Source organism: Panicum virgatum, chromosome 8K, assembly GCF_016808335.1.
Source record: "Panicum virgatum strain AP13 chromosome 8K, P.virgatum_v5, whole genome shotgun sequence".
NCBI classification, from domain to species: Eukaryota; Viridiplantae; Streptophyta; class Magnoliopsida; order Poales; family Poaceae; genus Panicum; species Panicum virgatum.
In genome coordinates this window covers 7,401,358-7,429,127 of record NC_053143.1, presented here as the reverse complement: position 1 = coordinate 7,429,127, position 27,770 = coordinate 7,401,358, and the positions used below count along the sequence as shown (strand labels likewise).

Genomic DNA, 27,770 nt, shown 5'->3' with positions numbered 1-27,770 from the left:
TCATCCTATGGTTTGTGATTTTGAGACAAACATGTTTGCAAATTTATCCTTTGTAGTCTCACTACGGAGTTAACACTCTAAGAGAATGTTATTCACAATCAATGTGAACAAACAACTCTATAACAGTGATTAGATAAAACAATGTGCTTTCATGCATATTGAGGCATGCTCTATTGAACTTAAATGCTCATATCTAAATTCATAGGCTATGTGCTCATACATTTGCTTAACCTTGGTGTACCAAATGCTCATCTTCTAAAGACTTCAATTGCAAGTCACTCTTATTTGGTACATGCAAGGTAAACAAAGTTCCCCCGGAGATATGCAAAGTGCTAAACTCATTCATTTGGTATCATTGTCAATTCCTCATTATTTTAGAGCTACATCCGTGCATGATATGGTCTAAGCTTTCTAGTTATAACATCTAGTTGTGCACTTGATTTTTACATTATCATTTTGTGCACATACTTATGGAAAGCTTAGCTCATGTCATGCTAGTTTCGTGATTTTGTGTTCCACCGTAGTGAAATTTTCAATTGGTATCTTCATTGATATCATTCATTTGGATCAAGAGTCGTGAAACTAACTCCCTAGGCTACTAATATTCTCTTGAGTTATATGGTTTTGCAAGACCTTTTAGGTGCAAGACCTTTTAGGTGATTTAATTCTAAAGGGGGAGAAATGTGGATCAAAGCAGGCATGTTCCCAACAAAGAGGGAGAGATGTTCCCAAGAAAAAAAAGTATATTCCAAAGGGGGAGACATGCCGAGTGAATCAAGTCAACATATGAGAGAGGAGTACCAAATAGGGGGAGGAACAAAGGGGGAAATCATGGTTTTAGGGGGAGGTCAAGCCATCATTTAATGGTGGTAAACATCCAAGCGAGTGTAAGTGGTTCAATTTGTCAAATTTTTGCAAATTTTATGCTTGCTTTGATTGTGTTGTCATCAATCACCAAAAAGGGGGAGATTATAACGAACATGGCACCTTTTATGCCATTTCGAGTGATTTTGGTGATCGTATGACAACACAATCAATGGGACTAATGGTTTTGTTAAGTGAACATTTCTAGATCCCAGGTAGAAAGGCCATACAAAACAAAACATGAAGAAAGAACTCAAAGAAACGCTGAATTGGACGAGTTCTGCAGAAATCAGTAGCACCGGAAGAACCGATGCCTTAGCATCGGTGCATCCGATGGTGGTCGGAAGATCCGACGCATTGGATTTGGCACAAGTCTGTGCGCCTCTAGAGATCAAGTGAAGAAAGAAGTGAAGCACCGGATGAACCGACGGTGTCAAGAGAGGCATCGGTGCATTCAATGTACTATGTTCCAGAAAAGATGTCAAGCGCGCAGGAGCCACACCTTCTGCACCGGTTGAACCGGTGGTGCATCGGAGCATAGAACTGGTGTAATGACATCAGCAGGAGAGAAAGAGGTCCAACGGCTAGTTAAGTGCTGTGAGTGACCGGTTTAACCGACACCCAGTCATTGGTTAAACCGATGGTGCTGCAGACAGTGCGTCAGAAGCTCAACGGCTACTTCAGGTCTGAGAGTGACCGGATGAACCGACACCACCCCATGCAGAGGCATCGGTTCATCTGATGGTATGTTGTTTTCTGCTGACCGTTGGAGCAACGGCTACAAGACTTGGTGGCCTATATATACGCCTCACCCCGGCCATTTTTAGTTTGCTGGAGTTGCTGGACATCCCACACACACCCAAGAACACCTCCAAGCCATCCAGGAGCATAAAGATCAAATCCTTAGTCCTTAGTACAAGTTTTGTGAGTGTTAGTGCTAAGTTAGCTCTTGAGTGAGTGATCAAGCAATTCTTGTTTGTTTTTCCTTGAATTCCATATATGGGTTCCTTCATAGCACAATTCACCAAAACTTGTGAAAATGGTTAGAGTAAACTCCTATAGCTATGTTTGGTGATCAAATTGATAAGAAAGATACAGGAGTTGATGGTTGATTTTAGAACTTTAGTACCATCAACAAGATCCCCACACTTAGCCTTTTGCTTGTCCTCAAGTAAAGGTTGAGGACTGAGGTGGTTGCAACTCCTTGAAGAAAACTGCATACAAGTTATTCCAAACTTCTTCTAGTCCTTGTGAACTTTTGTTTGAGTAGCTACCATGCTTTCTTGGGTAATTGAAGGATGAAACAATGTAGACTTCAGGTTCTAGCTCTTCATGCTTAGCAACTTAGATTTTTATTTTGAAAGAAATAGTCTTGCTCCTCAAATCATTATCTTGAATCACTCTTTTCATTTTGATTCCTCACCAAGAAAAAGTTGTTTCCTTCTTTACGCTGACGACACGCTAATTATTCTCAAAGCTGACGAGCACCAAATACTTGCCCTGAAGCAGATGCTTCATTCCTTTTCTACTGCTACCGGTCAACATATTAATTTTGACAAAACCACATTCTTGCATTGCCTATCTGTGTTGATGAAAGGAATCGGTGCTTGTAGCCTAAGAGGGGGAGAGGGTGAATTAGGCAAACTTAAAACCTTAAACTATGGCTCCAACTAGTTTGCACAAAACTTAAACTAAAATATGCTATCAAAATGTGCAACTAGGGTTGATCTAATGTGAAACTCTCATCCCAAAGAGTTTTGCAACCTATAGCCAATCCTATAAAGATGCTACTCTATGAAAGTAAAGACACACATGATTGCAAGTATGAAATGCAGAAGCTTAAAGCAAGTCATCCGCCCTTGCAAATGCATATTTAGGGGCGGATGACGCCTTCACCCGCCCTAGAAAATGGGCGGAAAAATCTGGGTGCCACTCTTCTTCCTCCTCCCGACAGCACACTCTTTCTTTAGGGGAGGTGCTGTCCGAAAATCCAAAGAAAGAACTAGGAAAAAATATGATAAACACATTTCAACACTGACAATGATCAAGAGTGTTGAAGACACAAAGTTATCCTTGAGTTGTATGCTATAGTAGTGTGGGTTAGCTATATGTTTTGCTTTCAACACATCGAACAATTATATGCGGTGAAATGTGGTTTTAATTTTTTTATATTCTACATGTCATAATATGCGATGGTAAAAATTTCCATTTTTTGATGTGTTTTGCTATTTTCTTTCAATTAAATTATTTTTTGGAGAAAATCTGAAAAAGATTTGTACCCTACAAATCACTTCCTATAAAACCCCCAACCGCCCAGGACTTGGCCATTTTTTCGTTCACTCGCGCGAGACGTCGTTAGGCTGCCAAAATTTTGATCGGGCGACGCCGACGCTGGACCTCCTTCACCTCCTCCCCATGTCGCTACTGCACCTCCTTCCTCTCCTCACTCCCCTTAGCCCACCCCTCCCCGCACCGCGTCGCCGCTCCTCCCTCCTCCCCTCAGCTCGGTCCTCCCCGCCGCCTCCACCCTCCGCCCTACCCGCCGCGCCATCCCCGCCGCCTCCACCCTCCTCGCCACTCGGATCTACGGCCGGCACCCCTCCCTGCCACGCCCTCCGCACCACCACACCTCCTTCCCCTCCTCCCTCTCCTCGGCTCGCTCCTCCCCACCATGTGCCACCGCTCCTCCTTCCCCTTCTCCCTCCACCCCATGCGCACCGCCGTCTTCCTCGCCGGCCTCCTCGCCAGCCTTGACCTCGTTGGCCACCTGGACCGGCCTTGACCTCGCTGGCCACCTGGACCGCGGGTGCCACCTCCTACTCCGGGCCGGGCCAGCGCCTCCCACTCACTCGGTGAGTTTTTTTCGTATTTTCCATTCCATTGCACACACTCTAATTATGTGAACATGAGAAATTTGAATATGTAGATAATGATCTATTTTGAATGTGAATTTTGATTATGTCGATTTTTATGTAAATGTGGAATGAGAAATTTGAATATGTAGTTATATTTTGAATGTGAATTTTGATTATGTAGTTTTTATGTAAATGTGGAATCAGAGATTTGAATTTGTAGATAATAATGATCTATTTTGTGAAAAATGCTTTGATAGATGTGAGTAAAATTGTAACCTTTTAACATTTCGATTCCATATGCATGGTGAAAGGTTGATGTTTCGTGGTGGTGGCGGCCGTGGTGGCAGCCGTGGAAGCATGGTGGAGGAGGACCCGTTACCTCAACGTCCAGGATTGCACTTTTCGGGCGCCATTGATTTGTCATTTGGTGATCGAATGTGCGGATCAATTCCAAACGCTGTAATATTCATTTCATTCTTTTACTATACTAGCAAGGTGCACGTGCGGCACGCACGTGTTTGAAAAATTATGTTGTAATTAGAAATTATGTGGAAACAAAGTAGCACACATAACATTTATCTGTGACTTACTCGATCACCAACAGAAAATAAGATAGCACTACATAATGGTAATTAGATTGCATTATGTAATGCTAATTGTATTCAAGGTTTAGACATATGTTGGGCTTAATGTGATTAAATCAGGAATGTGTGGTGAGTAGAGCGGACGCAAAGAACAGAATATTATACTCTTGGAAGGATCAATCAACTAATCCTGATTTACCTAGATCTGCAGCGATGATGTGCGGGTGGATTTGGGGCCGTTTCGATTCTTTCCAGATTTGGAGTATAAATCTCAAGTTCTGCATTAACCCAAACACTTGTATGCGAATGGTGCTCTACGCCAAGTACCCACACTCCTGAATCATAATAAAAAAACAGACATCTTCAATTCAGTATATATCTAAATTTACGTCAAAATTATATTCAAATTGATGATTTCAATAGAAACCTTACATCCTCGAGTACATCTCTGTATACAATATTTTTTGTTCTTTTGCCTGTTGGGTCGATGTCTTTATTTGTTCTGGACAAAAACTATGTAGTTTTGCGAGAAACACCTCTTGACAATGCAACGTACAACTGACTGTGAGTGAACACAAGTTCAGGAAGATATATTCCAACACTTGGGATAGTTTGATCATGGGCTTTGTTAATAGTCATGGCAAAACTGAGTCTAATTGGAAATTGTTTCCTTTTGAACTTGAAAGGAAGTGTAATGTCCTCCGATGGGCATAGTGGTATCCTAGGAATGAACACCCTTTTACCAACATGTTGACGGTTGATACCTGATGCTGCAAGTCGTTCAGCCTTGTTATGATGGTAGTTCTCCCTGCGTTTGGTGTTAAGCACGGTCATTTTGTCATCAAGCATGGAAGCATAATTTTGCCTAGACTTTGATCTCCTAAGCTCATTGGGGCTTGGAGTGTTTTCATCGCCAAACGACACACCTTTTATGAATGACATCATATATAAACAAATCAAAACGACCATGCATGAACGGAACAGATGAACCTGCGTAAATCAAAATGTACCTCGGGCTCCAGGTTCTGCATTCACATCATCATCTAATGCAGCAGCAGTTCTCGATCTCTTTCGTACCCGCGAGGAGTGATCGGGGTGTTGGTCAGGTCAGACAATGGATCCCAATTATCCATCACCCTGCAATTGAACCCGAGATTCAGTTTTACAAGTGTCAAGAGATTCAATTCACGAACGGCAATGAGCCGGCCCGCCGGCTGGTGAGCCATGACACATCGGAGCGAGCTGGGAGAGGCCACTCAGCGTTGGCACTCACCAGTCGACGGCGCGACTGTAGTACTCCTCGGCGCGGCCGGCGTCACGGTTGGTCTCCCAGACGAGCCCCGTGTAGAGCGAAAGCACCGCGGCGTCGCCGGGGCTGGCGAGGATGGAGCGCTTTGCAGTACTCCGTGTTGGTGATATGCCCAAGAGCCCATCATCACAATACGGTTTAAAGGCCCAAGAGAATATTGATCCAAGAGGGATTAGGGTTACTAATGGGCCTATGAGATAGAAACCCATTAGTACGCCCTATATATACGAGGGAGGGGCTAGGGGGCGACAACCCGGTGAGCCGCGCCACCTCCTAGCCGCCGCCGCTCCCTCTCTCTCTCGGCTGCCGCCCATGCCGTGCATGCGGTGCTAGCACACCGACGCCCGGCATTTCATCCCCGTACGTGTGGACTCCGTGGAGGCGCTGCTGTGACTGCTGCGCTGTTCGGCTGCTGGGATCAAGTACGAGGAGCTTGGTTCGTGGGACGTGATCAACTACTTCCTCTACATCGACGCGTGACTTCTTCCGCTGCGCTGCGCTTCTAGTGGTAACGATCTATGATCTTCTACTCACAAGTATCTTGGGTATATGCGGTAGTGATGCTAGCGTAGCCTACCCGTTTCCCTACAGTGGTACCAGAGCCATCTTGCGTAGTTTTTGGTCTAGATCATTTGCATATAGGTGATATGTTGTTGTAGTAGATTGGATCTATTACTTTTGCACGGTTTGATTAGATCAATTGGTCATAAGGGATTAAAACTGGAGCGAGTTGATTGCGCGGCATGTGACAAAAGATTAGTTTGTGTTCTTTCTCTGTTATGCATACGACATGTCCCTACCGGCTGGAATCACCATCGGGACTAACTGTGTGCATAAGTCAGCAGATTGGACCAACAGATCGAGGTCATGTGTAGATGCAGTCTTCTCAAGTGCAAAGTTAGCACGGTCAATGTGATTGACCTAGTGAAAATTGAAGCATTATGAATGGCTCGGATTTGAGGTGATGCGATCACTCTGATGAGAATTTCATAGGGACCGTCGTTGCTTTCTCGCTGTAGCGGCTTCCTAAGTGCTACTTTGGTAGAACACGTCGTACGCCTAACTTGTTTTTGCAGGGTGTGATGTGAATGGTATGGCCTCAATGTCATATGATGATGTATGTGATGATTTGTGCGGCCTGTGTGTCGCAAGTTAACACAACCGGGTTGAGGTTGCACCATTATTGTATAACGACCTGCGTGTCGACTTGTGATGTTTGAATCCTCATGTAATTATTTCACTAGCTATTAGATGTAGTAGCTTAGTATCTTTTCATGGAGTCTTCAATCATGATGGCGATGATGATCACCACAAGACATGACGGATGGCAATGGAGGTCACCTTGGAGCCATGGCGATGGAGCCCATTGTGATGCAAGAGGCCATACTATTCACAATATAATATGATTATATGCCTGTGATGTTTATTTTCCTGTCATACTATTCTTTCATGCTTTTACATATGGTGGATGCTTTAATCATGATAGAATAGCTTCCCTCAGAAAAGGTTGAGTTTTTGATGCCTTTTACCAATAGCTGCACCTATAAATTTTGATCGTTGTGTGGTAGGTTTACCAAAGTAGAGTACCCTCAGCTATCACTTTTGTATAGGGTGGATGTCGGACATTCACAAGCATAGTATTGGTTTACTCAGCAAAGCTATCAAAATAGTTTTGGGCTTTAAGGCATAGGGTTGGGGCCGGGGCATTGGATACCACCCAACAAACAAGAGTCGAATAGAGATGTGATTAGTAATTTGTTACTTACCTGTATCACTACTTTTCTAACCGTGATGCTAAAGCTCACTAGAATTTTAGTGATTATGGATCTTGAACCACAATATGTCATTAGAGGGAAGATGACTTTGATATAGTAGGTTGTCTTTTGTTAAATCAGTTAATGAAAGTCTTTACATAAACTTAGTGCTGAAATCTTGCTTTACTTTAATGTTGTAGATCATGTCTGCCAGTAACAATTCCGCTTTCAATTTGCGTTCTGTTCTTGAGAAAGAAAAGTTGAATGGAACAAACTTTATTGATTGGTACCGCAACATGAGAATTGTTCTGAGACAAGAGAAAAAAGAGTATGTTCTTGAGCAGCCATATCCTGATGATCTCCCTGACAATGCAACTGCTGCTGATCGCAGAGCTTATGAGAAGCACTGCAATGACTCACTTGATGTCAGCTGTCTGATGCTCGCCACCATGTCCCCTGATCTGCAGAAGCAGTATGAGCATGCGGATGCTCACACCATGATCGAGGGGCTGCGTGGGATGTTTCAGAATCAAGCCAGGACTGAGAGGTTCAATATCTCAAAGTCCTTGTTTGCGTGCAAGCTGTCAGAAGGTAGCCCAGTCAGTCCTCATGTGATCAAAATGATTGGTTACATTGAGACTTTGGACAGACTTGGTTCTGAACTTCACCAAGACTTGGCTACTGATGTTATTGTCCAATCGCTCCCGGCGAGCTATGAGCCTTTTATCATGAACTTTCAGATGAATGGCTTGGATAAAACATTGAGTGAGTTGCATGGGATGCTAAAGACAGCAGAGGAGAGCATTAAGAAGAATCCCAATCATGTGATGATGATTCAGAAGGGGAACAAAAAGAGGAAGCGTTGGACGCCTCCTAATCCCAAAGGTAAAGGCAAGGAAAAGAGTTCCGGTGGTGAGTCCTTGGGCTCTAAGCTAAAGCCAGCACCTAAGGCCAAATCTGGCCCTACTTCTGAGGATGAATGCTTCTACTGTCATGAAAAGGGACATTGGTCTAGGAACTGCAAGAAGTACTTGGAAAAAAAGAAGAAGAAGAAGGGAAGTGAGACTTCCACTTCAGGTATAAATGTTATAGAAATAAATATTGCATTATCTTCCAGTGAATCATGGGTATTTGATACTGGATCGATGATTCACACTTGCAAATTGTTGCAGGATCTAAGTGAGACTAGAAGATTTGCAAGAGGCGAGTTGGACGTTCGTGTCGGCAATGGCGCAAAGGTTGCGGTGTTGGCGGTCGGCACCTACCACTTGTCTCTATCCTCCGGATTAGTTTTGGAATTAAATAATTGTTATTGCATTCCTGCCTTGAGCAAGAACATTATTTCTTCTTCATGTTTGGAAGAAGTTGGTGATTTTAAGATTGTAATAGAGAACAAACGTTGTTCTATTTTTTGCAATGGTATTTTTTATGCTCATTGTCCATTGGTGAATGGATTATATGTTCTTCATCTTGAGGATAAATCTGTCTGTAACATTAATACTAAGAGGCTTAGACCAAATGATTTGAATCCCACTTTTATTTGGCATTGTCGCTTAGGTCATATAAATGAGAAGCGCATTGAACAACTCCATAAAGATGGATTATTAAGCTCATTTGATTTTGAATCATTTGACACATGTGAGTCTTGTTTGCTTGGAAAGATGACCAAAGCGCCTTTCACTGGTCATAGTGAGAGGGCGAGTGACTTGTTGGGACTTGTACATACCGATGTATGTGGACCAATGAGCTCAATAGCCAGAGGTGGTTTTCAGGACTTCATTACTTTCACTGATGACTTTAGTAGATATGGTCATATCTACTTAATGAGGCACAAGTCTGAATCGTTTGAAAAGTTCAAAGAATTTCAGAATGAAGTACAAAATCAATTAGGCAAGACAATTAAATTTCTGCGATCTGATCGTGGAGGAGAATATTTGAGCCTTGAATTTGGTGATCATTTGAAGCAATGTGGAATTATTCCGCAGCTAACTCCGCCCGGAACGCCTCAATGGAATGGGGTATCCGAACAGAGGAACCGAACCTTGTTGGACATGGTTAGGTCCATGATGAGCCAAGCTGATCTTCCATTGTCATTTTGGGGTTATGCTCTTGAAACTGCTGCGTTCACACTGAATAGGGTTCCAAATAAGTCTGTTGAGAAGACACCATATGAGATATGGACTGGGAAACGTCCCGGATTATCTTTTCTCAAAGTTTGGGGATGTGAGGCTTATGTCAAACGTTTGATGTCAGATAAGCTCACTCCAAAGTCAGACAAATGCTTCTTTGTGGGGTATCCTAGGGAAACCAAAGGATATTATTTTTACAATAAGGCGGAAGGCAAAGTGTTTGTCGCTCGCAATGGTGTTTTCTTAGAAAAGGAGTTTCTCTCAAAAGGAATTTAGTGGGAGCAAGGTGCAACTTGAAGAAATTCAGGAAACACCCGAAACTGTTTCAGCACCCACTGAAGATCCACGGGATGTGCAAGATGTTGCACAACCCGTAGTTGAGGCACCAGCCCCACGAAGGTCTACAAGGGCACGTCGCGCTACTGACAAGCTCAACCTCCTTATTACGGAGGAGCGCCACGTATTATTGATGGAAAATGATGAGCCCTTGACCTACAAAGAAGCAATGATGGGACCCGACTCCGACAAATGGCTTGAAGCCATGGAATCTGAGTTAAAATCCATGCATGATAACCAAGTTTGGAACTTGGTCGATCAAATTGACAGTGTAAGACCTGTCGACTGTAAGTGGATTTTTAAGAAAAAAATAGACATGGATGGAAATGTTCACATCTATAAGGCACGATTGGTGGCGAAAGGTTTCCGACAAATTCAAGGTGTTGACTATGAGGAAACCTTTTCGCCCGTCGCAATGCTAAAGTCTGTTCGGATTCTCCTGGCAATTGCCGCATATTATGACTATGAGATATGGCAAATGGATGTCAAAACTGCTTTCCTTAATGGACATCTAAGTGAGAATGTGTATATGACACAGCCTGAAGGTTTTGTTGATCCTAAAAATGCTGGGAAAATATGTAAGCTTCAGAGGTCCATCTATGGACTGAAGCAAGCATCTCGGAGTTGGAATATTCGTTTTGATGAAGTAGTCAAAGGGTTTGGCTTCATCAAGAATGAAGATGATCCTTGTGTTTACAAAAAGGCTAGTGGGAGCGCACTTGTGTTTCTGGTCCTATATGTGGATGACATATTACTGATCGGAAATGATATTCCAATGCTTGAAGCCGTTAAAACCTCATTGAAAAAGAGTTTTTCGATGAAGGATTTAGGAGAGGCGGCTTATATTCTGGGTATTAGGATCTATAGAGATAGATCAAAAAGGCTAATTGGATTAAGCCAAGACACGTACATTGACAAGATATTGAATCGGTTCAATATGCAAGATTCCAAGAAAGGTTTCTTGCCAATGTCACATGGCATTACTCTAAACAAGAGTCAGTGTGCTACGACACCTGATGATCAAAAGAGGATGAGTATGATTCCTTATGCTTCAGCCATAGGGTCGATCATGTATGCTATGCTTTGCACGCGCCCAGATGTTTCCTTTGCTCTAAGTGTTACGAGCAGGTATCAGTCAGATTTCGGTGAAGCTCACTGGATAATTGTAAAGAGTATCCTTAAGTACTTAAGAAGAACTAAGGATATGTTCCTAATATTTGGAGGCGAAGATGAGCTCCTTGTAAAGGGTTACACCGATGCTAGTTTTCAAACAGACAAAGATGACTCCAAATCGCAATCCGGGTTTGTTTTCTGCCTCAATGGTGGGGCAGTGAGCTGGAAAAGTTCCAAGCAAGATACGGTGGTTGATTCGACGACAGTGGCAGAGTATATTGCAGCTTCCGAAGTTGCAAAAGAAGTTGTTTGGATCAGAAAGTTTGTTTCTAACTTGGGTGTTGTTCCTAGTGCGTCCAGTCCAGTGGACCTCTATTGTGACAATAGTGGTGCCGTTGCACTAGCAAAGGAGCCTAGAACAACTAAAAAGTCCAGACATATATTGCGAAAGTATCACCTCATCCGTAACTTTGTTGAGAGAGGTGATGTGAAGGTTTGCAAGGTGCACACGGATTCAAACGTTACTGATCCGTTGACGAAGCCTCTCCCACAACCAAAGCATGAGGCGCACATGAGATCTATGGGTATTAGATACTTACATCAGTGATTCTAGTGTGCGTGGGAGATTTTTTGTGTCATGAGTATGTTTATGTAATGATAAATAATTGTTATTTGTTCCATGGATGATTATTTTTTACATTGATTATCAAGTATGTGACTTGTTCGTGAAACTCTTTGTTGACAATGATATGATTCTAAATTATCCCTAGTTTATGTCGTTGTGTGGGACAACAACGACGTTGAGACTAGCACATGCATTAATTGATGATCATGTTTCACGGATCATGGATATGGAGATATCGGATTAATGATGTGGACACATGTTGGTGAACATGGTGTTGGATTGACCCACTCCAAGACAATGTTGGGATTGTTATTTTGTATGTGCCATCAGTTGTTCTTGAGTGTTATACCTACTGGATCCTTAGACCAGAGATCGCCATTGTTTCTCACTGTGTGTAGTGGTGCATCTTGGGGCTGCTAAACGCTACTCCGTGACTGGGTAGTTACAAAAGTAGCTTACAGGTGTGTCATGAAACATGGAATGGGATGTGAGCGGATCAAGATGGAATTTGCCCCTCCTAGATAACAGGAGAGATATCTCTGGGCCCCCTCGAGATAGTTGGATTTGAAAGTGCATGGCCATGCCAAAGTGATTAAAGAGTTAATCATGATGACTAAAGGTTAGTTATGAATAGAATCCACTATTAGATCGAGAGAATGGTCGAGCTATCACAAAGGTGGCACACATCTCGCTTTGAGCTTGACTGGTATCGTGTGGCAAAGGGATCGGTGTATGAGTATATCTAAGGTTCGACCGATATGATCTTTATGTGTATTTGTGAGTCACTATGCCCTGCTAGGTGCCGCTATTGACTTGTGATTCGGAAATGATTTCCGATCACGACCACCTACACATGAACCTAACGGGTCACACACTTAAGGGGTTTGGAATGTTGGAAAGCTTGCCTATATGATTGTCTCTAGTGCAAGTGGGAGATTGTTGGTGATATGCCCAAGAGCCCATCATCACAATACGATTTAAAGGCCCAAGAGGATATTGATCCAAGAGGGATTAGGGTTACTAATGGGCCTATGAGATAGAAGCCCATTAGTACGCCCTATATATACGAGGGAGGGGCTAGGGGGGCGACAACCCGGTGAGCCGCGCCACCTCCTAGCCGCCGCCGCTCCCTCTCTCTCTCTCGGCTGCCGCCCATGCCGTGCTTGCGGTGCTAGCACACCGATGCCCGGCGTTTCATCCCCGTACGTGTGGACTCCATGGAGGCGCTGCTGTGACTGCTGTGCTGATCGGCTGCTGGGATCAAGTACGAGGAGCTCGGTTCGTGGGACGTGATCGACTACTTCCTCTACATCGACGCGTGACTTCTTCCGCTGCGCTGCGCGTCTAGTGGTAACGATCTATGATCTTCTACTCGCAAGTATCTTGGGTATATACAGTAGTGATGCTAGCGTAGCCTACCCGTTTCCCTACACTCCGCTACCGGGCCTCGCAGTAATACTGCTACCGGGCCGCGTCCCCCTTGATCCCACGTCCGCGGCGGCGCATGCAACACGAGAACCTGCCTAGCCGTGTCATCCCGTCGGGACGACGGCCCCGTTTGATTTTCTAGAATTCTAGAAAATCAACAATTTGACTGCTAATTAGGGTATCAAACAAAGACAGTTTATAAAACCAACTCCAGAACCCCTGCGCTAGGAACCCTGAAAAATCTAATAATATAAGGCCTTTGACCGCACGATTAGAGGATAGTTACAGTAGCATCACTGTAGCTAATCGTCGATTAATTACTATCATTAGATTCGTCGCGAAAAGTTACACCCATCCATGAAAGGATTTTGCAAATAGACCTCATTTAGTACTTCATGCATGCAAGATACATTTTTCGGCTTGCGTGTTCTAGGAAATCCTAGAACGAAACAAATAGAACCGATACTTTGGAGACTGTAGATGCAGATTGGATTTGTTGGAGCGGTGATTAGGGAAGGCCATCAAGGTTGCTGCGCAATTTTGAAACCAGGACGGATTGTAGGAGCGGAGATTATGGAAGGGCACGAAACCTGCGGGCAGAAAGCACGTGTGTGCGTGGGCGGGTAGGCCTTTGGCTGGTGAAAAAAACAGGAGGGAAGATGCAGAAACAATTTAGAATCGCTGGTTTTCATGCTGCCCGTCCCTGTCATGCCTCTGGTTGACGAAAAATTTGCTGAATAGTGGGGTCGGTGTGAGAGGTGGGTAGGAATGTTGTAAGTAAAATGGTATTTCAAAAGGTTTGGTTCTTTGTAGTATAGATAGATATAGATTTTTTAGTACGCATGAATAATTTCTAAATTTACTCAAATAGAATGCAGTACATCAATCTTGTTAGATGGCTCAAAGATGTAGTCAAAGGTTTGGGTGGTACTACTACTGTGGTTCAAATCGTTCGACCGCCTCATTTCAAACAAGTACATATCTCTTTTCAAGTACCTATTCGAACAATAGATTTCGTACAAATGGCACCAGAAGAGGCCGTCCCAATGGTTTCAATTGCCATGAAGGGTGGAGTAGCACCTATTTGGGTAACTTATGAGAGGCTACCCGTGGAGGTCTGCCTGCAGTAGCTTCAGGATCATGGGTATTTTGTGCCAAACTTTTCTTATTTTCGAATTAAGCAGCTCGAGGCAGGAGAAAGCAATGTTATTCAGACTGCTGAGAGGCTTTGTCATCTTAATGAAGAAAATATGGTATAGTTAACTTTAGTTATGTGACATCTTTCAAGTTTCGTAATGTTATTATCACCTTTCAGGATCTCCCCTCTGGTACTACCTATGCGGCAGTGAGCTTTCGGACGATTCTAGATCTAGTCTTGAAAAAGTTGGACTTAACTTATATGGGTAGAGAGCCATTCTTCATCAGAGGTTTGAAGTTCCAAGCAAAACTCACCTTCTACAGAACAAGCCAGCTTAACACTCCATTATTCGATATTTATAGTACTGTATGTGACTATCACTGGGCAGCGGAGGAGAGTGCACTCATCCGTGCTCTAGCTTATTTTCATGAAGTTCTAGGATGGACGATTGGAGATCTTAACTATCTTGCATATATACAGAAGCGGGCCGGAGTAGCATGAAATTTGTTGGGATTTGTAATATGCATGGTTGTACCATACCCATTTTTTATATATGTATTATGTATGAACTCCAACTATTGTAAGAACATTGGCATGGATGTACCCTTACTCTTCCTTATTGAGGCCACTGGTTATATAATTTCATTGCATATACATTGGTATTTGAGTGCTGGATCTGAATGGATTAATTGAGAACCCTATTTTTAAAATTAGGCGAGAACAATATTTTCAGGGGTGGGTCATGCCCTAACCTGCCCCTGGAATTCAATCTTCAAGGGCGAGTCACGCCCTAACCGGCCCCTGAAAATACCATTTCTAGGGGCAGACCACAGGCTCACCCGGCTCTGAAAATGGATTTCCGGGGCGGGTGATGGGTGGCCCGCCCCTATAAATCTATTTTTTAGGGGTAGGCGCAGTACCCGCCCCTACAAACAACCAATTTTAGTAGCGAAAATCAGAGGCGGTATCGCACCTGCCCCTACAAATACCGTTTCACCTACCCCTAGTGTGAGAAAAAAATACTAACCGATCGGCAGTTCACCGGTGATTGAATAAGCCGATGTCTGGCCAGACAGCGGACTAGATAACATCACGACACCCATGGATGAAACATCTGCTCATTAGCAAAACCATAAAGAATATTAATATCCTTTTGGTGCACTAAGTCATAGAAAAATTGTAACATTGATACCTGATGCCGCAAGCCATTAGGCCTTCTTACGATGGTAGTTCTCCCTGCGTTTGGCGTTCGGCCTTTTGTCATCAGACATGGACGCATACTTTTGTTTTGATCTCCTAAGCTCATTGGGGCATGGAGTGTTTTCATCGCTAAACTGCACACCTGTCCGGAACAGATGAATCTGAACAAATGAAAACGACCACGACAGAACAGAACAGATGAACCTAAACAAAACAAAACGACCACGCACGAACGGAATTACCTTGTGAGCGAGCATCTGTGTTCACATCATCATCTAATGCAGCATCTGTTCTCTCGATCTCTTTTTCGGACCCCGCAAGGAGTGATGGGGGTGTTGGTCACATCAGACAATGGATGGCGATTATCCATCGCCGACAACAGTGACGAATCTAGGATTTGAAGTTAGAGTGGTCCAACAATGCAAAAAAAAAAAACCACAATGGCTTGGTAAAATATCTTACAAACGTCTTCAAACTCAGGATTAAGTATGAAATTTGCATCCAATGAAGCCTATATCATTATATGCTTATCTATACTATAAAGAACCATAACAATTGAAACTTTTTTACCAAGATTAATAAGCCCATACCCCTCACGGTGTCCTCACCTGTCAGGCCTCCAACCCTGAGGGCCCACGGTGGACCTATAGAACACTACTACAAAAACCTTGATTTGTCCCGGTTGGGAAACCTTTTTTGTCCCGGTTTCCCAACCGGGAACGCCATGCCGGGACAAAAGCGGGAACCCTTTTGTCCCGGATCTGGCAACCGGGACAAAAGACACCCTTTTGTCCCGGTTGGTAATACCAACCGGGAAAAAAAAAAATTTGCGTCCCCCGCCGGAGCTCCGCACCACCGGCTCCTCCCTCCTCGAGCTCCAATTCCATCACTCCATCACAAAAACATGCTCAACTCCCTCACAAAGATACAATCACACTTGAAAAAAATTTCAGATTGAAGCTAGAAACATTCTTATCTTACATGGTCATCACACATCACACAAGTAAAATAGCAAAAATCTAATTCACAATACAAGAGACTGATTTGATTCATCATACAAGAATTGACCAAAACAGTCACAAACCAAAAAAACAAAACAAAAAAACATATGCCGCCCTCACCGGCCCACGGCGGCGGGCGTGCCCGCCCTGCGCATGGCCGCGCGCGGCAGCGGCGGCTTGCTGGGCCTCACCCGCGCCTCGTCCCCGCCAGCGTCGCAGCCTCCTGGCCGCGTGGCTCGCCGGGCGCGTCGCCAGCGTCCCTTGTGGGCGCGCGCTTCCCGCGGCTCGCCGGCCCACGTCCGCCCCCACCAGCGTGGCCGCGCCTCCTAGCCGCGCGCTGCGGCGGCGGCGGCGGCTGGCCGGCTCGCCGGCCCGCACACGGGCGCGCCCGGCCCCGCCGGCGCCTGGCCGCGGCTTGCCGGCCCGCAGCCGCGCGCGCTTCCCGCGGCTCGCCGGCCCGCGTCCGCCCCCACCAGCGTGGCCGCGCCTCCTGGCCGCGCGCTGCGGCGGCGGCGGCTGGCCGGCTCGCCGGCCCGCACACGGGCGCGCCCGCCCCCGCCGGCGCCTGGCCGCGGCTTGCCGGCCCGCAGCCGCGCGCGCTTCCCGCGGCTCGCCGCCCCGCGTCCGCCCCCACCAGCGTGGCCGCGCGCTGCGGCAACGGCGGCTGGCCGGCCCGCGCCCGCCCCCACCGGCGCCTGGCGCGGCTCGCCGCCCCCGCCTGCGCCTGAGAGGGAGGAAGGACTGGATCGAGGAGGCAGGGGAGGAGGAAAGCTCGAGGGAGAGAGATGCCAGGGAGAAGAAGAGTCGAAGAGATAAGAGAGGGGACAGAGTTAAATAAATGAGAGGTAGGCCACGCCCGTGAAACTCTTTTATCCCGGTTGGAGACTCCAACCGGGACAAAAGACAATCTTTTGGTCCCGGTTGGAGTCACCCACCGGGACTAAATCCTTTAGTCCCGGTGGGTGACTCCAACCGGGACTAAAGGATACTATTTTATTCCGGTGGAAGTCTTCAACCGGGATAAAATGTCTCTTTCTACTCTTTATTGGTTGCTAGACTTTAGACCCGGGACTAAAGCTTTCATTTGTCCCGGGTCCAATAACGACCGGGACAAATGTACAGGAACAAAGCCATGTTTTGTAGTAGTGGAAATTGAAAGATGCAAAATGAATCTCCCCAAACCAAAAATATTTTGTCACCTCCCGCCCCCCCCCCCCCCCCCCCCCCACCCCCACCCACCACGCGTCCCCACTTTGTTGTTTTTGGCAGGTTCCAATTACTTCCTTGTTTACAGCGTCAATCAACTTTGCCTGCCTGCCTGGTCAGTCACGACATCAACCGCGTCTACCGCCTTGGTCAATCATGACGCCGACGCGGCCGCGCTCGCCCATCCCGCTGCCTTCCCTCCCCATGGCGGCTGCGAACTTCTCGGCGTTCACCACGCGTGGCTGCCTTGTCGCCCGGCGTCCTGGTCGTGGGCTGTGTGCCCGACTGCCCGTTCGCCGCCGCGGCCGCGACGCACGCCGGCAGGGACGGCGCGGCCCAGCCCTGTTGCGCTCTTCTCCGTGGCCTCTACAGCCAACGCGCAGGCACAGTCCACCGGGCGGCCTCCGGACGGGTTCAGTGCGGCTCGTTCGCCGCCGGCCAACGCGCACGCGCGATCCACCGCCGCCGGCCAACGGGCGGCCTCCGGACGGGTTCAGCGCGGCTCGTTCGCCGCCACGGGGCACTGTGCCGCGGCCGCGACGCCGCCGGGTACGGCGCGGCCCATCCCCATTGCGCGTAGGCGCGGTCCACCGGCCAGCCTTCTCTAGGGCACTGCTGCGCTAAGCCCGGCGAGCCGAAGGTCATCAGGAGGTCGGGGTGCCTATCTGAATTCCTGTGGTAAGTAGAAAAATTGAACCCCGCCGACCTCCTCTCTATTCCCGACTCCTTCACTACCGGAAAACCCATGTATGCCGAGTGACAGGTTCTTTGCCGAGTGCAGAATCTCGAGTACTCGACAAAGCTACTATTTGCCGAGTGCCAAATAACATGCACTCGGCGAACAACTGGCACTTGGCACTCGGCGGAATATCTCTTTACCGAGTGCCGGCCAGTTGGCACTCGGCAAAGACACACTTTGCTGAGTGCCGGCCAGTTGACACTCGGTAAATACCGTCACGTGCACCGCACCCACCCGCAGACGATCGTTACGGTGGGGGCTGCTTTTGTTTGCCGAGTGCCCCACAGTCGACACTCGGCAAACTCTGTCACGTGCCCCGCACACGCCAGTTCCTAAGGCCGTTACGCCGTTGCCACGAATGTTCCCATTTTTCCACGGCCGTTACCGTTATTGTTTGCCGAGTGCCAGCTAGGTAACACTCGGCACAAACATGCTTCGCCGAGTGTGAGCTTGGGGCACTCAGCAAAGATATTGTAATGCCGAGTGCAATAGACCAGGCACTCGGCATTTACTAAACTTTGCTGAGTGTCTACTTTGGCACTCGGCAAACAAATACAAAAACTTTCTCCAACACCCTCCAAACTTTTTTATTATGTGATATTTGTGATGGATGTGCCTTATATATACTATATCGCTTGTCTGGAATGTATATATACTTTCTTTGTGATGATGAATGTGGTTATTACATAAAAATAGAAAAAATACAAAAAAACAGGAAGCTTTGCCGAGTGTTTTTAGCCTGACACTCGGCAAAGCAACCATTTTTCTATTTACTGGAAAACTGATTTGCCGAGTGCCAGACGCGTGGCACTCGGCAAAGATCCATCAGCGAAGTTTCAAAGTTCGCCGAGTGCTGCAGATCTGGCACTCGGCGAACTTTGGATCTTTGCCGAGTGCCACGAGTCCGGCACTCGGCAAAGTTCCCCTCCCCGTCCCGTCCTGTTCACCCGTTCGGCCGTCCTGTTTCATTTTTTTTGCCGAGTGCGGCATGGCACTCGGCATAGCCGGCTTCGCCGGTAGAAGAAAGACCGTGTGCACTTCGCCGAGTGCTACACTCGGCGACTTCTTTGCCGAGTGTTTTCCTGCCTTTGCCGAGTGTCTCTGGCACTCGGCAAAGTAGGCGAGTCCGGTAGTGGGTCCCTATAATGCCCTACATCACCGGCGATTTGGCCGCATGGCGACGCCGGCCACCATGGCTGTTGGGCACTGCACGAGGCTGTGCTTCACTTGACGACCATGTGGTTCCAATTTGTTTTTTTATCCATGTGCTTGACTTATGATTCACGCTGAACATGGTGATTCACGCTGAACATCGAATGAGAGATATCTATGTTCCTTTCCATATTCTCCGAGATATACAGATTGATGAAGCAGCATCCTGCTCATGCAGATAAGAGTAATTGCGTTTGCACTTGTCGATCCGCTACCGCTGTGCCAAGCCCTAGCGGGATAGGGGAGCTGCCGCTTCCGGGAGCACATTGAATGTGCGTGGACCTTGGTGCTCTTCTGGCATCATCGATGGACAGAGGGGGCCGTTGCGGTAGTAAGCGACTACATGATGACTGTACATCCCAAACAGTGATCCCTAGGTATGTATATACATCTTGATGCTTTCTTATATAATGTGATGTATATCACATACACGATTGATTCTTGTGCCCCCCGGTGAATTTGTGCAGTCCCATGGAGCTGCGCCGTCCACTTTCCGATGTCACAAACACGTTTGAATCTTCTGTTGCAAAGAGATCGAGGACAACAGCAACAAACTCATCTGATGCAGGTCGTATTTAGACTAGATTGATTTCGGTGATTTTTTTCGTAGGAAATGATAGTGCTCAGTGAGTTTTTTTTGTGTTCAGGGCTTTCAGCATTGGATCTAAAACGACAAAGGGACAGATAGGTATGCAAAATTGACAGATGAGCAAAAGGCGCAGAGGAATGCAAAAAGAAGGGAGAATTACGCCCACAAGAAGACTGAGCAAGTTCGTTGTGCGTTGGGTGATCCCAAAGATGATGAGATTGCTACTGTTTTACCAGCATCAGGTTCGTTTTGTTTGTAATAAAAAATTATTCAGTCCGACAAACACGTTTCCATTGATATGATAGATTTATAGTGATTTATTTGTCTTTTCGACAGGTTTGACACAACTTTTTCCCATATCTGTACCCATCCATGAAGTGTTCCGCATGGTAGATACAGTTATTGTCAATAGAAACCCATCGTTAGGTAAGTACACTTGTGTCAATCTTGACCCATTATTTGCTCTCAAACAATCTTTGGTGCTCACACCCGATAATTATGGGAAACAATTTGATAAAAGGTACATATAATATGGGTATATGGCTTTTATTTTCTTGTTCAGTGAACTGTCATGAACAAACACCTCAGGCTATCTGTACTTCCAAAAATTTGTTGGAGGTCACACCTGAATCTGTGGGAAATAATTTGAAAAAAGCTACATATAGCCTGATTATTTGGCTTTTCAATAGTTGTGAATTTTATATAAATTCGTACTAATTTAGGCTATTATTTTGTTTAGTGAACTATGAAGAACAAACACCTCAGACTATCTGTGCTTCCAATAATTTGTTCGGGATCACACCTGAATCTGTGGGAGGTAAACTAAAAAAAAGATACATATAGCATTATTTTATGGCTTTTCAATAATTGAGATTTTTATATAGCTTCATACTAATTTAGGTTATTTTTTGTTTAGTGAACTATGAAGAACAAACACCTCAGGCTATCTGTGCTTCCAATAATTTGTTTAGGATCACACCTAACTCTGTGGAAGATAAATTGAAAAAAGGTACATATTGCATTATTTTTTGGATTTTCAATAATTTAGATTTTTATATGTGTAAAAATGGTTATATGGCTCTTGTAGTAATTGACTAACCCGTACAAAATATGATTACAATTTTTATATGGGTAATGGTTATATGGCTCTGTAGTAATTTTAGTTATTTTCTTGTTCAGTGAAATGTGGAGAACAAACGCCTCTGACCATCACTCGCAGTAATTTTAAGAGAAACTTGGATGAAAATACACCAACAGAAATTATAAGAGAAAGAAAAAAAGAAACTTTATGCTGCCATGTCCGCAGTTGATAAACAAGAAAGAATTCGTAAACAGAAATCAGACGTGAAGCTAACAGGCAAAAAAAATAGGATGCGTGCCAAATGAGGTTGCAGAACCCTTGCTCGCAAAATCACGAGGCCAGCATTTCTAAACACCCTATCACTTGGAGTGCTACAAGAGGTTATTATTATTATTATTATTATTATTATTATTATTATTATTATTATTATTATTATTATTATTATTATTATAACAATCTGGGTTAAGTCATTCTGATCGGTTTGTGCTTTTCATACCAGGTGTGAACGGTGGAAAACCAGTATTTGACTCTGGTATTCGGGAACTAGATGATGAGATGTTAGCCGCACAAGAAGGTATCCAGTAATTACTTTTATGCATGAGAACACATTTACTTGATTCAGACGTAAAAACAATATATATTTAAATAATAAAAGGGTTTTTTACAGAGGAAGATCTGGACTGTAGAGCGCCAGATGATAGTGTTTTTGACTGTGACTTTCTCGTAGATGATGAAGCAAGAGTCTACCATAATAATGGTTTGTGCTCATTATTATTTCGATCATTTAGTGTTCTACTGTGCATCAATAAAATCTAAGTACATGACTAACGTATTGATGCAGACATTGATTTCAAGACTACTCGGGATCTAGATGTGGTAATCTTGGACAATGATTGTTACGATCGAGTATATAGAGATTTGCCCGCTCACCCTCTTGTATTGAAGAAGGTTCCGATATGCGAGTATTGCGGTGCTATAAGATTTCCAAGGGAGGGACCAGGTTTTTGTTGTAGGCAAGGAAAGGTTAATATAGTCAACACACCAGTTCCTGATGAATTGCGTCGACTTTTTATTAGTCAAACGGATAGAGATGCGCTGTATTTCAGAAAAAATATATAGTACTTCAATTCACATTTCTCTTTCACTAGCTTTGGAGCTACTGTGGATCAACGGGTCGCTACTGCCGCTGGTGATTATTTCTTGCCAATATTCTGTTCATTGCAATTTACTTAAATCAATGATTTTGCATATCTTAACTTACTGATATAGTCGGCACTTGTGTCTATTTAAATTTACTTAAATTGATGATTTTAATAATTATATATTTTTATACGAATTTGTGTATGTACTGGTATATATACTTTCAAAGTGCACGGACAAATTTATCACAGATTGGACCAACTGAGACCGGGGAAAGAAGGCCCCCATCATATGCAATTGTACTTCTATGACACTAATGAGACCCTATCACAAAGAATCAAAAGATCACCCCATCTTGATTCAAAATTGATTAGGGCTATTCTTCGAATATATGAGAACAATCCGTATGTTCGTGTCTTCAGGAATGTGGGTCAGATGCAAAATTTTGACGAGTTGAAGATTGAATTGAATACCAGTATTTCTGTTGATCAGAGAAGATATAATGCACCTGCTATGGACCAAATTGCAGCTATCTAGCAGGATGGCTCTGATGAAAAAAATAAATTTAAACGGAGTATTATGGTTTTTCCAAATTCTGGGGGGCACAATTTATACGGGCATACCATGGTTGTTATGATCCGTTAGCGTACCCTATCCTTTATCTCGGTGGTGAGACTGGCTGGGAGGACAAGAGTATATTGTTGGAGGAAATACCTACAATACGCTTTCCGCGATCTAGACGGAAATATACAAAGCGAAAAACTGAGGGTATATCATCTACAGTATTAATTGTTGGTTAATATATCATATATTATACTCATTTCAGTTTAAATCTGGTAATATAGTAACGTACATTTATATCTCTATTGAAAATAGATGCTCCGAAGGGTAATTCTCAAGCGACATGTTTATCGGGTGTTAAACGGAAACATGTAGAAACAACAAGTAAGATGTCTTGGGCCGGTGGTTCGGCCACAAGACTTCACTTTTCCTTACTTTCCATCATATTTCTATCATTTTTAAAGTGCTTTAAATATGAATTTTTAAATGTGCAGTTCAAGATATTTGTGAGGAAGAAGGTGACTGTGATGACGACATGGATGAAGACGGTGAAGGAGGTAAACTTTATACATGGTGTCTTGGATGCTTTTTCTAAAAGTTTCATGTTGGTTAATTATAAAGTATATATTATATAATTATTTATTATTATTACTGTTCAAGTTTTAAAAATAGGAGGTGGAGGAAAACATTTGCATGTCAGCGCGAGGGAGTATTATTGCTATATTATGCAGATCCGGGATGAAGTTTTTAATATATTCTTTCATGGTGGGAGGCTTTTTCAGCAATGGATAGTGGTTATGTATGTCAAAATAGAGAGTATGCGGCTAGATTGGTACTCCAATTCATAACACCAAAAAATTATTAGAGCTGACCTCTATCAGGTATAATTAATTATACTACTAGCATTTATTAGTACTCCTATGATTTTTTTATATGTGTTGTTTGGTTCAAGTGGATTTATTTTTCATGACAGGGTATAATGGACACCCTTGCTGCCGTTGAGCATAGGGGTTTGAAGGCTGGTAAATTAGTTGTTTGATCTAAGAATTTTCCTGGAAGTGATAGAGATGTGTAGTGCAGATTCATGGATGCAATGTCATTAGTTGCTAAATATGGAAAGCCAGATTACTTTTTAACCATGACTTGCAATCCCTACTGGCCAGAGATCACAGAACTTTTGTTGCCTGGATAGACACCTCAAGATAGACCAGATATTGTGGCGAGGGTTTATCATGCAAAACTCATTGATTTTTATGACTTTGTTATTAAGAAGGGGTACTTTGGGAAAAGTGGCAGCTTGGACACATGTTACCGAGTTTCAGAAAAGAGGTTTGCCGCATGATCATTTCTTGCTTATAACGGAAAGCAGTTCAAAGCTTAGTGGGCCAGATGATTTTGACAAATATATTTCAGCAGAACTTCCGGATGAAAAAAAATACCCTCTTCTCCACGAACTTGTCTGCAAACATATGATGCATGGCCCTTGTGGTGTTCTTAATAGAAAATGTGGTTGCATGCAGGATGGTGCATGCCGTTTCAGATACCCTAAATAGTTCAGTGAGACCACGGAGCAAGGAAAGGATGCATATCATATATACAGAAGATGGAATGATGGTCACAAGGTATTTGTGCGTAAGAAATGGTTGGATAATAGATGGGTTGTACCATATAATCCAACACTCCTGATGAGATATAATTGCCACATCAATGTTGAAGTTTCAAGCAGTATCAAAGGTTGCAAGTATCTTTATAAATATGTATACAAGGGCACAGACTTTGCATCATTCGCAGTTGCGAATCAAGATTAGAATGGAGAGATAGAGATAAATGAAATTAAATAGTACAGTAAAGCACGGTGTATAACATCTATTGAAGCAATATACCGGCTCTATAGGTTTCCAATGTTTTCTATGTATCCCCATGTTTTACAGGTGCAAGTTCATCTTCCTGGCATGCACATGGTCCCATTCAATGATGACGATAACCTTGAAGATGTGCTGGAACGCGCTAGGAACCAAAGATCGATGCTAACAGAATTCTTCAGAATGAACAGTGAAGATCCAAATGCTCGAATATACTTATATAGGGAATTTCCATAACATTATACATGGAACAAGTCCAAAAAATTTTGGTCTACTAGAAAAAGAAGTTTGGTGTATGCGTACCCATCTGAGGGCGAAAGATTCTATCTTCCAGTTCTTCTAAATCATGTTCGAGGTCCAACATCATTCATATCAATCAGAACAGTTCGTGGTGTGGTGAGTCCTACTTTTAGAGAATGCTGTGAGAAACTTGGTCTTGTTGAAATAGATAGGTCACTCGATAATGCACTTAGTGAAGCAGTAGCTTTTCAAATGCCATGTGCTCTCAGAAGAATGTTTGCCACAATTATGGTTTTCTGCGAGCACACAAACATTCGTACCCTCTGGGATAAACATTTCGAATCAATGGCTGAGGACTATGTGCGTGTTCATGGAAATTCTTCATGTGTTGAACAATTTGTCCTTAGGGACATCGCAGATATTCTCTCCTCGATGAGTAAAGACATTAGAAATTACGGCCTGCCACATATGCATCAGTCTGGTAATATATTTTTCCAACTTTATTTGCGATGCTGTGTTGCTATTATTATTGTTTATTGTATACTTGTACTTATAATTAAAATTTTGGCCGAACAGGTGAGACAAATAGAGATTATTATATGGAACTAATTGAGTAGAGGAAAATTGTTGTATCTGATGAAGATATTAAATTAGCCGAGTCTCTCAATACTGAGCAAATGGAAGGTTTTAACAAAATTTTTGATCATGTCATCAGAAATAAAGGAAAAGTTTTCTTTGTGGATGGTCCTGGTGGGACTGGCAAGACATATCTTTACAGGGCTGTTTTGGCCAAAGTTCGATCTACGGACCGCATCGCAGTGGCTATAGCTACATCCGGTATTGCAGCATCCATCATGCCTGCTGGTCGTATGGCTCATTCGAGGTTCAAAATTCCCATAAAACTTCAAGATAATTCTGTTTGCAACTTTACCAAACAAAATGGTACTGCGGCACTATTGCGTGAGGCGTCTTTAATTATATGGGATGAGGTTGCGATGACACGAAGGCAGGATGTGGAAATACTTGACAGATCGTTACGGGATATTACAGGGTGTGATTTACCATTTGGTGGTAAAGTAATGGTATTTGGAGGGGATTTCAGACAAGTTCTACCTGTTGTTGCTAGAGGTACTAGAGCACAAATTTGTGACGCTACCTTGCTTCAATCCTATATATGGGATGATATCAAGATAATACGGTTGAAGCAGAACATGAGAGCACAGAATGATGTATGGTTCTCGCAGTTTCTGTTAAGAATTGGTGATGGAACAGAAAAGACCTTCCCAAATGATTATGTGGATCTGCCCGATGACATTATGCTTGAGTATAATGATGATCAGTCTATTGATACTCTCATCGATCATGTGTTTCCTGATCTAGCTAACAACTACACCTCCGTCAGTTACATGCGCGAGCGTGCTATCTTGTCAACAAGAAATGAGTATGTTGATAGCCTCAACGCGATGATGATTGCAAAGTTTTCTGGAGAATAAAAGGTTTACTACAGTCATGATTCTGTAGATGATGACTCAACTAATAACTATCCTCTTGATTTTCTGAACTCAATTACTCCAAATGGTCTTCCTCCGCATGAGCTTAAAATTAAGAAGAACTGTCCTGTCATACTTCTTCGAAATCTGGATCCTCCTCATGGACTGTGCAATGGAACTCGACTTATAGTGAAGGCTTTTGAAGACAATGCAATTGATTGTGAAATTATAAATGGACAGCATGCTGGAAATCGAGTTTTTATACCAAGGATTCCATTGTCTCCATCAGAAGATATTTCACTACCTTTCAAGTTCAAAAGGAAACAATTTCCAATAAGACTCAGTTTTGGAATGACTATAAATAAAGCTCAGGGTCAAACTATACCAAATGTTGGGATCTATCTTCCAGAGCATGTTTTCTCTTATGGACAGCTATATGTTGCCTTATCAAGAGGTGTTTCACGTTCAACTACATGGATGCTAGCTAAACCTAACAAAGATCTTGATCCCACCGGCAGAAGAACCAAAAATATTGTTTTCAGAGATATTCTACGATCTTCAAAATGAAGGTATCTCATATGATATATCCTTTTTTTAGTGTAGATGTTGGTTATCACTAATACATTATAAATTGAAAGGGCCAATCTGATTGATTTTTTTACTTAATGGAACTTTTATCGTTTGCAGTGACACCGGAGTCCATCATAAATGGGATATGAGTTGGAAATTAAATTCTGGCGACATGGTGTGAAAATTCTGCATCATTAAATTTTTATAATATGTATGTTAGATGTGGCATTCATATGTGGATTTTCTGGAAAAAAAAGATGTGCTACAATCAAGATATGACCAATGCAAATATTTTATTCTTACCTTTACCCTCCTATATAATTCTTGCGATGTCATTAATGGGTTGCATGTATGTATGGTCATGTCCATATGATCTGTATATCTCAAAATTTTCATTTTGGGTAAATTTGTATCGAACAATGTACTAAATATTGTATCCACAAGCTAATGGTAGATGTGGCTATGAATACATTTTTTTGTAACATAATTCTTTTATTTGGTTTTTCTAAAACACGCACGTGCACCTTACTAGTAATAGTTCAAATAAGGTACAATACTATTTTTTTCTCGGGTCTACGCTTTTTTCATGGCCATGAAAGTTTCCAATATATCATCTGGCTCAATGTAGGTGACTAGGATAGCATCCAAAAGATTATCTTGTATCTCAATTGTACAAGCACGAAGCTAATTACCTTGCCTAGTTGCCTCCGTGGCTGTGGCTGTGTGGCTCGCAGGTGACAGCAT

At 43.6% G+C, this 27,770-nt stretch overlaps 2 protein-coding genes across 2 annotated transcripts; both read left to right on the top strand.

Annotated features, from left to right (window-relative positions):
- Window positions 1–16,443: 16,443 nt before the first annotated feature.
- On the top strand, window positions 16,444–17,064 carry LOC120645376 (translation initiation factor IF-2-like). The gene has a single exon (XM_039922168.1). The coding sequence runs from the start codon at window positions 16,444–16,446 to the stop codon at window positions 17,062–17,064; it is 621 nt and encodes a 206-aa protein (XP_039778102.1).
- Window positions 17,065–25,643: 8,579 nt separating this feature from the next.
- LOC120645375 (ATP-dependent DNA helicase pif1-like) lies at window positions 25,644–26,459 on the top strand. Its single transcript, XM_039922166.1, has one exon. It carries the CDS (start codon window positions 25,644–25,646, stop codon window positions 26,457–26,459), a length of 816 nt encoding a protein of 271 aa, XP_039778100.1.
- Window positions 26,460–27,770: the final 1,311 nt, after the last annotated feature.